This window comes from Dicentrarchus labrax, unplaced genomic scaffold (genome assembly GCF_905237075.1).
Source record: "Dicentrarchus labrax unplaced genomic scaffold, dlabrax2021, whole genome shotgun sequence".
Classification (NCBI taxonomy): domain Eukaryota; kingdom Metazoa; phylum Chordata; class Actinopteri; family Moronidae; genus Dicentrarchus; species Dicentrarchus labrax.
Window position 1 is genome coordinate 13,707,124 of NW_026136705.1, and position 12,533 is coordinate 13,719,656.

Consider the following 12,533-nt stretch of genomic DNA (forward strand, 5'->3'; position numbering starts at 1 on the left):
TCCAATTTAAAAATAGCTTTTATTGCAGCTTTTCTCACGACAAACTGCTCTGATCACACAGAGGAAAACAATAATCCATGCTCGACATTTTCAGCCTGGTGGGGGAAAAGCAGACGGACGATCACATCTTGACCATGATTTCCAGAAATATGACAAGTTTGGCGGAAGATGAGACTGATTTCTCCTGAATAGAAAAAAAAAGAAACAACAAACCAGGTGCAGCAGATAGAAATTCCAGATATTAAAATACGTAATTTACATTAATTCTCCCGTTTTTCATGTTTGATGTATGTCGTGTCTTCAAGAGTGTGGAAATAGCTGTTAGAGTTCAGTCTTAAACATGATAATGAGTCTCAGCCTCCACCATCTTAATCCTCGTGGATGTTGAAGAGCTTGGCCACTTCATTCAGATCTGCGTGTTCCTCTCCATCCTTGATTATCTACAAATAACAGATATAAATGGTTTACAATGAACAAGTCTGTATTTGAATCCTCACTATGACACACTGTTCTTACACTGTGCGTACCTTTCTTGCAATGGGCATACGGTTGAACACGTTCCACAGGATGATGCCCACCACCACCTTGTCTCTCAGGTAGAAGATGACTCCTTTCCCGTAGTCGTCTTTGTGTTGCACCATAGCGGGAGCAGGCGTTGAGGACGCCACTGGGCTGGTGGCTGTGTCCTCAGTTTCACTTTCCGAGCGAATCCCAGTTCCTGCGATACATTTAACAAGTAAGACTAAACCTGACCCTTGGTCCTCAAAGTCACTCTTTATTTTTGCTTCATTTGCTTAGTTAAGATTTGTTTAACTGTGTGGTTAATCCTCCTACCTGACTTCTCTGTAGCAGCTTTAGGTGTATCCTTGGCAGTGGCTTTGGCAAACACTCCTACTGTTGGTAGGCTGCTGTCAACAATCCCAATTGCTTCGTAGCCTACATCTGGCCCCAGGTCGCTCCTGTGTGAAACCACATGAGATTGGAAAACATGTTGAGGGAATAATATGATTTAAAGCTCTCAGAGTAAGAAGAATTCTTTGTCCATTTATTTCTTTTTCCTGCGCTGTGACAAGACCTTTCAGGTCATGCAAAGAAAAAACACATACTTTATTTCAAAGAAATGGCTTCCCACCCCCCACATCCTAATGATACTGTTTTTAGTTAAACTAATATATACTGACACTGCTAGCTGCAATGTCAGTATATATTAGCTTAACTTAACAGTTAAGCTTACTGTCATTTTGTACCAAGTAGTGTCAACTACATTTTCTAAGCAAAAACAAAATATTCTGCAAATGTATGTTGAAAATAGTTTTGCTGAAGTTCATCTTCTAAAGAGAAGTACAGCAACTTCTAGATTTTAAAACTTAACTGTCAAAACAGCTTCCAAAACAGTGTATATGTTTGTGTACCTCACACAGCTCCTAGTCTAGACACACGCAAACAAACACACACACACACACACACACACGCACAAAACAAACAAGGTTGATGGGGCACTCGTTAAAAATTTAGCTGTGAACTTCACTGACAACCCCCCACTGCCACCTGATGAGTTTCAAGCTGGCTGATGACCTGAAGTAATGTCACAGCCAACTGTGACCTTTACAAATTACCTGCTGTGGTCATTCTGCCCAGAGAGCCTGTACGTACACTAAATGTGGCGTCATTCAGACCTATAATCAACAGGAGTGTTGGCACAGTAACTCTGAAAAAGTGCCAACATTCCTGTTAAACTCTGCTCATAAACCAGCTTTTAGTGTGACACCTGCAGACTTACAGTAAATCTGCAGGCTTGCTTTTAATTGTGAGTTTTACCATTTGAATTGTTCTTGAAAAAGTTTGTTTTACATGCAGTACTTGACCAAAAAGACCTTCGATTTCAAACTAAAGGTTTTCAATGACGAGTGAAAATGGAATATAGACTGAGGGTATCTGTTTGTTCCTAACAAGTTAAATATTAAAAACATGGACATGACTGTTAAAATGAACTAACATCCCATTTACACCTGGTATTAAAATACAATCTCTATCCAGAAACGATATCTAGACAAATGACAAAACTATTATAATGAAGAACTATAGTTCTGAAGAGATGTCAACAAATCTTGTTTTCCAGTGTTAAGTTAAGTTTGGTACGGACCAAATCATTATTTGAATCAGGGTTTTTTTGCCAGTGAAAATTTAATTTGTGATGCAAAAATGTTCCCTCACTAATGGTGAATGTGCCTAAGATCCGCACACACTGCGAGCCAGGTTACATCCAGATCAAGCCAGGCAGATCCGATCACATTCCAAAAACAATGCATTTACACCTTCTATATCTCAACGTGTCCGGCTACAGATTGCATTTTTTGACCAGGTGTAAATGGGGTCTAACTACCACTGCTGCTGCTGAATGATAAGGGGTTGTGTGTCCTGTTACTTTACCTTTGCTGTGATTATGCAGACACATTACACTGTCATTCATAGGAGTGACCCATGATAGTTTGATGAATGGACCTGTGTTGTTGGTTTTTTTGGACCGCAATGAACCTATGTTGTCAGCAGTGTGTCACATTTCACCAGGTGCTAGAAGCATGCAGTCACAGCATTCGTCTGTGTAGTGCGGGGCCACACTCCACACTGTTACATTTTTGGCAACTCCCTGAATATCTGGTAGAGTCCCCTTGCGATCATATCAGTAATGTTTTTAACAGAGTTAGTACATTTATGATGGGTTTAAAAATGTCTCGCCGAGTAACGCAGCACTCTGGTGGAAACTCCTATCCTAATGTCCTCTAAAAGGCATTTTAAATATTTCAGAACTTAATGGTATTCAAGACTTCAAAGCAATCATGCATGTTCATCTGACTTCTAAAAGGATTAAATCTGAGTCATTTGCAGAATTGTACATGCTGCCCCAGTGCCCGCTTATTTAAATGTATTCAATGAATGTGGACCTACGCAATCAACAATTCAGACTAGATCTCGCTTTCTCAAATATTTTCCTTCGTTTCCACTTCAAGCTGGTTTCATAGCTTGCAGCCACAGCAGTTGTTTGGGAAACAGTTTGAATCTCTGACCCATGAAAACCTTGAATTTGCATCACTAGCAGGAAATATGAAGTACTGCAATACCCACCAGAACATAGACTGATGCCAGTAGGGTTTGTTGGCTCCTGTCATGTTCTCTCCTGCTAGTCTCCCGCTCACAACGGCATGATCATGGTGCTCCACTCGTCTGCGGCCCAGTCTGATATCATAGAAACATGCAGCATCTCCTGCCTGAATCCGAACAGATAGGTGGATTAGAATAAATTAAAACTATATAACCATTACATGTCTACAGATGCGTATGGTTTCTGGACCATGACCTAATTTTGCCTGGGGAGGGCGCTATAATACAAGATAAGTTTGAAAAGATCAAAGGCATACATTTAAGAAACCTTGTATGCAGCTCACCTTGATCTACTGAGTAAAGCATTTTGAACCTTAAAAACCCAGTAAAGTGGATTTAGGATGCTTTTTACCAACTCTCCATAAAAGTGGGCAATAAAAAGAGTGCCATGTTTAAATAAATATGTTTGTCCAACTAGAAAAGGAGATAAAAATATTGCTGAAATAGCCAAATGGGGTTTAGCATAAACAGCAAAAATTGCTCCCACAACTAGTGATCAGTTTATAGTACACCTGCTCTTTAATTTCCAAAGCCAGTCAAAATCCGTCACTTTTTTTATAAATAGTAAATTACAACATTTTATTGACTTTAGAATACTTAAACTCCCTTCGAAATATTAACTTACCACCCAAATATTGGATCTAGCTTGCAGCTCTGCATTGACCCGAAAGCCGCCGAAGTCAGAGTCCACCTCCAGACCTGCTGACTTAGCAAGGTCAACATTGGGCTCCAGGCCAACAGCTGCAACAATGTGATCGGTTTTCACCTACAAGGTGAAGCACAAGATAATCAGTAACTAATAAGTCATTTCTTGAATTACAATGAACTTGTGCAAAAACCTACCAATCGGCCATCCTTCAGTTGGATTTCTAACTTATCATCTTTGCAGGTCACAGATTTCACCAAAGCTTCTGAGATGACTTTTACACCCTCTAGAAAACCGAGGAGGGAATATTTAATGAATGGAGAAATTAGATAAAAAAAATAAAGCTTAGACAATTAAGACAGTTAGAGTGCTAGAGTGCAAAATGGACATTAACCTGATTTGACTTTTTCTGTTGTCCAGTTGCTCAGATACTCAGGCAACACTTTTCCCATGTTGCCCTTCTCAGGATACATCTGTATCACCTCCAGGCCAGACTCATTTGCTGAAAAAAGGAGAATGAGGATCCAATGACAGATTCAATTCAAAACAAAATCAGTTCTGTTAAACATCAATGTTTTTACACATTCTGTCATTTTCTCATGTAGTCCAGTAGACTTACATCTCCTGCCGAGGGCACAAGCCAGCTCGCTGCCCAAGAAGCCTCCTCCAATGATTGTGATGGAGTTGATGTTTCTGGAGACCTTATCCAATGATTTGAAGTCCTCGATCTGTGGAGGAGAACAAATTTACTCTTTTGTTTGTCTCACACACACACACACACACACACACACACACACACACATATATATATGTCTGTCATACCCCTCTGTGCACCTATAATGGGACTGCAATGACTCTTATTGCAACTACTTTAAAATGTAACATCATAGAAATAATGGACAAACAGTAAAAGCTGCACACACTGCAGTCCCCTAAAACCACTGGAGTAACTGGAGTTATCAATGTATTTTTCTATTGTTATTATTATTATTATTATTATTATTAATAATATTATTATTATTATTATTAATTAAGTAATTAAGTATTTTTGCTTACACTGGAATCTACATTCAGAAAGTTTTTCCTGTTATCCAACAAATAACTTAATCACTCATAATTATTGCGATCTAATTATTTCCATCATGTCATACCTTTACTATTACACCAGCGAAAATATGACACTTTTCTGGAGCTTTGTACTATCAGGCAGAAACCCAGGCCTCCTTGTGGCTAAACACTGACCTTGCGGAACAAAGTTGTCTTCTCCATCACCTCCTCTCCTGCTCTTTCAATGACCTGCAGATTTCTTGGCATTCCCCCTGAAGAGAGCAGTTCAAATAAGCTTCCACCATGTTTAAGCCACATGTGGTAAACAAATGCATTTTTTAAGTGGCTTACCTGTAGCAATCAAACACTTGTCATATGAAATCTCAGTATCATTGTCAAGTTTTACTTTGTTTCCTCTCACATCCATGTGAACCACCTGAAATTGAATAAATCATGTATTAGTTGTCAGGAATCTCATTCAATAGTCAAAAAGTATCCTCATTTCTGGTATAAATAACGTATCCAACTACTATAATGTATATAAATATAAAGTCAGCACACTGTGTCTGTACCTTTCTGCCGGTGAGAACAGCCACTCCCCCATTTTCTGCACTTTCCAATTCTTCTGGAGGAATGTAGAATGATGCTGGCTGGAAGTAGATACTGCCAAATAAATACAAAATGTTTTAACATCTCTGAACATTTTACTTAACATTTTACCAAAAGCACAAAACTTAAACACACCTTCTTTCCTTTCCATTCCATTGTTTGAAACGCAGTGTTTCCGTCACAGTGGGATCGTCAGAGAACCACAGTTCCTTTGAAAGAGGTGGTCTCATGTATGGAAGGTCTGGCTCATCAGTCACAATCAATACCTGGTAGCAAAAAAAAATAAAAATAAAAACACAAATATAACTGAGAAACTGAGGTACAGCATGGTGGATAATGAACTGAATTCTAAGCTTGTATTGTGGAAAATAGAGGCTTGACTGACCTTGGCACCGGGGTCTCTGGCTCGAATAGACCGGGCAGCAGCGAAAGAGGCGGTACCTCCACCAATAAGGAGGTATGGGGTGTGTGAGGGGACCTTGAGAGAGGCAGGTACGATGTCCACTCCTGGAGTTGGCATGAGAGAGCGACAGCAAGCACGAGAGAAAGGGAGGGTGAAAGAGAGGAGGAAGAGAGAGCGAGAGAATGCAAAAAGCAAAGACAGGAGAGCGGCATAGTCAGTGCATGGTCTTGGATGCTCATTATTACACAAATACACCTGAAAGGAGTAAATGGAAAAAGAAATAAAATTTATCATGTGAATGACATTAACCTTTATCACTACAAGAACCCAAACAATGTGGAAAAGACATGAACAGGCAGGGTAAACAGCTGTAATGAGAAAAAATGTTAAAAACAAATAGAAGAAAAAGGTGTTTGAAATTAACATTAACATTATCAGAATGGGGGGAAAAAGTATCGGTGTCGTGTCTGCCCGCTTCCCGCTCCAACCGAGGCTGGACTATGGTCTTACCACTCTCTGCCACAACTTCAGGTTGAGACTCGGGTGGCTCTGCTGCAGGGCTTTCTGCTGCTGCTGTAGGTTCTGTTAGTATAACCGGAGCATTAACCAGTTAAGACAAATTAAACCCTCAGGTGTGGTAAATGTACATCGCTGGTTCCATGCACAGCTTACCACTCTCCACAACAGGTGCAGGGGACAGCTCTGTAAGCTCAGCAGGGGGAGCCTCAGCAAGCTCAGCTGGGGGAGGCTCTATGAGCTCAATTGGAGGAGCCTCTGCAAGCTCAGCTGGGGGAGGCTCTATGAGCTCAATTGGGGGAGCCTCTGCAAGCTCAGCTGGGGGAGGCTCTATGACCTCAGCTGGGGATGGCTCAGATGGGGGTGATGGTTCTGGTAGTATAGTGGTAAAGTTACATACAGCTAATATGTGAAATCCATCTTTAACTGAGCTATAGTATGCACCTACTCCACAGAGGGAATAGCTGAGGTGTAAATGGCACCTGAATTGTCAGGAAAAGTCCAACATTTCCAATAGAATGGGTAAATTAATGAGACCATTTACTCTCAAATCTTACCCTCCTCAACTACAGGTGCAGCAGGTGGTTCTGCTGCCTCTTCTGGGGGTGCTTCTAGCACTGGCTCATCTGCTGTTGAGGGTAGTGTGGGTTAAAATTCAATTGTTTACAAGATTACTGAAGGGGAAGACCATCAGGATCCATGCATTTCTTCATCTTTACCCTGGTAATATTCTGCAGAGCATGCACACTAACTCAATAACAACTGGAAGCTGCCTTCAACACTGACATACATACTGTATATCATTTAATACTAGAAGTAAGTATTATAGAGTTGTAACTTTTGTCTGTGTTAATGTCAGTGTCAGCTAATTTTTACTCAAGCACCTCTTACCACACTGACATTCAGGGTCTTTTCTTTTCTGACTTCCTGTTTAAATTATATCTTTGACACAGCATGAAAAAAGGTCAAAATATGTAATTAACTTCTAAGGGCAGCTTCCAATTATGATCAATATTATCGCATTACAGTTAGCAGAAAAAACAAACAAACAAAACTTTTCTATCCCAGGACAGGAAGTTAAACAAAGTATAACACATTCACAGACATTTTCAGACAGGAAGGCTTCCATCTTCCAACGCAAATATGACAACAAACACACCAGGAGCCAACATATGCTGTATAGAATACTGAGAACTCCAACAACTGTGTCCAACAACTGTGTCCCACAACAACGGAAATATTTACAGTTTAGACTGGAGGTGAGTATGTGAGTGTTCAAAGTTGAACTGAAACTGTAAAGGGTTAATTTACAAGGTTAGAGGACACAAATTAAATTAAACCAAACAGAACACAATGAGTGTGACACATATATTGCTAAATACAAGAAAAATAAACACATGCAAGAATCACAGTTCATGCGGTAAATGCACTCTCACACAGACAAGACGATACACGTTCAGAATATCCAGGGTGCCTCGTGTATAAAACATTATCACTGCAGAACTGTATTTTTAACATTTTACTAATGTGTGACAATTATGAGCAGAGTGTAAAGATGTGAGAAAAGACAGGTGTGTTTTATAACCTGCAGTAACATGACTTCACCAGTTGGTGTCACCATTTCTGACAGAGTATAGTATGTGCACAAATTGTAATAGCACACATTATTCTACATCTACTATGCTTTTGTCTATTACTTTTTGGTTCAAACGCTGTGTTTACACAGGAGGCACATGTTAGACATGCATGTAGGAGTATAGATAAGTATGAAGACAACCTGGGGGCGGTTCAGTTGTTTCACTGGGGGCCACTACTTCGGTATCAGGGGCCGGAGGGCTTGGCTCCTCTGGTGAAGGTGCTGCTTCAGGTTCTGGCTCAGGGACGGCTGACCGAGGAATGAACAGAATAATCAAACATTAACTATGAAATTATTGACTTATAGCAACATTCAACAATCCGACCTGGGGCCCTTTGCTGCGTGTCATCCCCTCTCTCTCTACCCACCTTTCCTGTCTATCTACAGCTGTTACTATCGAATAAAGCCAATAAAAGGCCAAAAAAATAACTTAAAAAAAAAAGTAATTCATGTAAATCCATCTAACACTAATTTAAACACAGTGTGTGTTGTTTACATGCAGAAAGAGGAAGCTAAAGTATGCACTGCGGAGTCAGCTGATTCCAATCTCATTCTTACACCAAACATTTAACTATAATTTAAAAACAAAACCCTTTCAGTCCAAACAGTGGCACAGCAAAGACTACACAGCTGATTGCAGCTAATCCACAAGCTCTTAGTTCATTGTTATAAAATCATGGTTTAGTTTTACTACCCATTTAGTTATTAACAGAGATGGAATTTGATCTATAAATGTTAAGATACGCATCTACTCACTCTCTTTCTCGGTGGCTTCCGCAGCTAAAAACAAAAAAAAAGTATATTAACAGTTGAAATTCTTAATTGATCATAACTAAAACAGTATCACATTGGAATGCTTAGTCTCTGATAGATATATATATATATATTTAGGCTTGTTTGTGGAAATAAGTGAACAATCAAAGTTTTATTATAACAAAAAATCAGTCGATAAAAACTACTCACCAGGAGGCTCTGACAGGATGGGTGCGGCTGGAACTTGCGTGGCTACTCTATGTGGTCTAGATGAAATTTCATCAATACGTTCCTGATATCTTTGTTGGTCTCCCTTGACAGTTCGGTACGCCTGCGAAAACAAAAAAAACTCATTGATCACGTGCAATCAGTGAAACAGCCCTGATTCTGCCGATGCATGAATATTTGCAAACAGGCAAGGTAGGACCGTCTAGGTGCGACCATGCAAACAAATGTGATGTACTAAAGACCACAAACACGGCTCATTTCCAACTGATCACTTATGATTTTCAGCGCATGTACTGTATGTTATGACAGACTAAATCCTCATGGTCAGATATGAGTCACTCACATATACTCCACCACCGAGGAAGGTTGCTCCAACCAGAAGGATGTACAGCTGGTTTTCCCGTCCTCCCCCTGCCGGCCCGGTGGACATGTGAGCGGCTGGTACATGTGCTGGTATTCTGCCATTGGTTAACCCTGAAAATAATTTGACACATCTTAGATTGATCAAAATGTGTCATTTTTTATTAATGTATGATGGAGACTGGTGAAACACTAAAACTGAAGCATCGTGGCTGGAAATCTTTGTTTATGTTTATGTTGATCAGGCTTATCAGGTTACAGCTGTCTGACTGACAGTTCCACTGAATTAAATGACGTATACATTGTAAAATTACATCTCACTTTGCTATTTGGCTGGATACCAGCAACAATGAGGCGAAACATAGCAATCATGACATGTCCCACCATTATTTATACATGTCAAGCCATAAACTATGACTGTGACTGCTACATTAATGTGTCTCTATTTGCTGACAATAAAAACATGTCTCATTGCAAGATGCAATGCAAGCACATTATACAGATATACAAGGTACTATTACATCTCTACGTGTCAGCCTGAGCTTTGACTTCCCCAAAATGAAGGGCAAACTTTGGTGCACAGGAATCCTTATGCTTGTTTATTAGGTTAATTTAAAAAAAGCACACACACAATCTGAGTTTGGTTTAGAGGCTTGAATCCTCATTATGATCAACCTCTCTCATGATCTACTTTCCTCATCATTGTACATTCAAGCAGCCGATGGGCATACTGTGCAGAGGGACTGTACACATTGTGCTTATCCTCTCAGGGTCACAAGGGGTTTGAAAACCACCCCCAAAAAATAAACAACCTCGGCCTATAAACATGGCAAAATCTGACTTGTAACACCTGTTATAACCACACTGCAACCCGGTACAAGCATGCCAAAAACACATGTGACTGTAACTAGAGTCCATTTTTTCACTTTCTAGTTAGCTTCAGGCAAGAGCTACTGCAACCAGTGGAGTGCAATATGGTTAAAGTTAGCTAGTTATCGATGTGTTATCGACTTCTGCATGTTACCATTTGCTAATTAGCTCAGTTAATGTTAGCTATGGAACAACCAAACGAAGGTCAGAATACTTAAATAAGCTACCAGAGGTCCCCCGCTCTGGTTTAACACACTGTCGGCTGCTGTGTATATGAACCTTAAAGAAATGTATGTTTGAATGGAGGCCGGCTAACAAGGAGACTGCAAGTGACTGTAACTATTTACTGACCTGTTCTTCGCACATTCTGCCGGCACACATTAGATGAAGCTCTAGCAAGAGGTGCAAGCTTTTTCCATACAGTTCTACATTTCAGCATTGTGGCTCAGCTCCGCTGTGACGGTCCCCCACTTTACTAGCCTACTTGTCGGTCAGAAACACTATCTAGTTAACGCTAATGGAGCCCTAACGTTACAGCCAGCACACACTGACAACTAGCAGCACCGCGCTACACGCCAAGGCCAGAGACAGGTCATACGTTTCAGGGGAATCATGGGTAATTGTAAAGACTCTTTGAAACACGCGAGATTGGTCGCCGCTAGAAAACTAACTCACGGATGACGCCTTTGGAAGAAAGATGGCGTCGCTCATTATATCAGTGGCAGTGCTGAATATGAGGTCCGCAGCGTCTCAAATGACTGGACATTGTTGTTGTTTTTATTTTTGTGCAATTACGGATAGAGTGTTTTGTAATTATATAAAAAGCTACATACTTTAAGCTATGTGTTTTGCTGTTTTACACCAAGTCGCAGCTGTTTCGAGCTCTTTCCTTCAAGACTCTTTGGTTACTGCTGTAAATCCGGTTCTTGTTCCTGACGTTTGTACAGATTAGATGCAGCCGCAGTGGACTGCTGCCCTCCACAGTTTGTTCTACATACAGGAACTCCGTTTAGAAAAGTTTTCCCGGTAGTTTTAGCACAGAAAAATGGAGACAGAAGATGAAGCAGGTATAAGACAAGAATGGGCTATAAACAAAGTATACATATAAAGACAAATAATAATCATAAACACAAAAATATTAACAATTAGAGGGATTAATAAATATGTGTCATACAAAACAAGGGGAGGAATCAGATTATTTATAGTGTCCATGGATTTGAATTTAATATAATGAAGACATTATTAATATGTTATATAAATGTAGACTAATGTATGTGGGTGTACGTTATGTACACAATTTCATCATTTGGTTTTTACTGAGTCATGATTTCTGAATAAGAAATTTGCCCAGTAACAGACTAATAACATCACCAACTAGAGCATTATGTCGCCCTCTGGTGGTTGCTCAAGATATTTAAAAAAGAGATAAGATTGAGTCTGTTTGTGATATTTATTGCTTGACTGCAATTAACTCCAGAAGTCTAATTATGAAAGTTCATTATGTCTTCTGCTGTGGTTTTAAGAGTGGTCTGTGTTTATCTGTCACAAACTGTTAATAGTTTCAGTTGATTATTCACGATAGGAAATAATCAACAATGAGGATTCATGTACTTCCCCTCAGAGGGGAAATGTAAAATGGAGATGATGAGATGTAGATGACTGGTTCCATGTCAGTGTTTTTACTGGCAGGAGAAGTTATAAACTGAACTTCTGTCACAGGATGAAAGATAATTTCATGGTAAACAAGCCATTGTGTCGCTTTGCCTTGCTCAGTAAAATGCACAAAAAACAGCATTTCATTAGTGTGTGTGTGTGTGTGTGTGTGTGTGTGTGTGTGTGTGTGTATGTGTGTGTGTGTGTGTGTGTCTGATGTGTTTATAATGTATTTGATCAATTGACTGATAATGACGACCAACAATAGTACTACTATGATGATTACTATTGCACTAGCACTAAAATTATTAGCACTTATACTATTACAACCAGTACTACTCCCCTCATTTATATATTTTTTACATAAAAAATATATGCCATATACCACAAAATGCACAGCCTAAACCAGTCTGCAATGCCCCGCACACAAAAATGAAATACATAAAAAACATAAACAATCATACAATGAAATCACCATAAAACTCCATAATACATGTCTGATCCATAAAAGCTGTACAACTGGAGTTTACTGTTATCACATTCATGATCCATAATAAATTCCACATACTGATCTGGGTTTATGAAAGGGCACCTTACAGCTCCTCGCTGCACAAAACTGCACCCTGAGTAACTGAGCCAGAAATCCTGAGAGG

General features: G+C 39.7%; 1 protein-coding gene across 4 annotated transcripts; it reads right to left on the minus strand.

Annotated features, from left to right (window-relative positions):
- On the minus strand, window positions 1-10,828 carry aifm1 (apoptosis inducing factor mitochondrion associated 1). 4 transcript variants are annotated; one of them, XM_051401415.1, is made up of 21 exons: window positions 10,579-10,828; window positions 9,341-9,471; window positions 8,980-9,100; window positions 8,773-8,796; window positions 8,158-8,265; window positions 6,938-7,006; window positions 6,537-6,752; window positions 6,375-6,446; window positions 5,847-5,968; window positions 5,597-5,727; window positions 5,425-5,515; window positions 5,204-5,288; window positions 5,048-5,124; window positions 4,425-4,533; window positions 4,200-4,307; window positions 4,003-4,091; window positions 3,785-3,925; window positions 3,124-3,266; window positions 835-959; window positions 528-718; window positions 1-440 (listed from the first exon to the last, which is right to left on the minus strand). In XM_051401415.1, exons 1-21 carry the CDS (start codon window positions 10,664-10,666, stop codon window positions 369-371), a joined length of 2,313 nt encoding a protein of 770 aa, XP_051257375.1. In that variant the 5' UTR covers window positions 10,667-10,828; the 3' UTR covers window positions 1-368. The 4 variants fall into 4 exon arrangements, with proteins under 4 accessions (XP_051257375.1, XP_051257374.1, XP_051257376.1 ...); XM_051401414.1 differs by having other exon boundaries at window positions 6,938-7,009; XM_051401416.1 differs by lacking the exons at window positions 6,375-6,446; window positions 6,537-6,752 and having other exon boundaries at window positions 6,938-7,009; window positions 10,579-10,827.
- Between the last annotated feature and the right edge of the window lie 1,705 nt (window positions 10,829-12,533).

Bases quoted from the DNA above. Each gene is read 5' to 3' on its own strand.
- aifm1 (XM_051401414.1), bottom strand. From the start codon at position 10,666: ATGCTGAAATGTAGAACTGTATGGAAAAAGCTTGCACCTCTTGCTAGA. The intron at 7,010-8,157 runs GTTGTCTTCATA...TACCCTCAACAG, and splicing joins AACAACTGAACCGCCCCCAG to CAGATGAGCCAGTGCTAGAA. The intron at 5,516-5,596 runs GTGTGTTTAAGT...TTTATTTGGCAG, and splicing joins TGGAATGGAAAGGAAAGAAG to TATCTACTTCCAGCCAGCAT.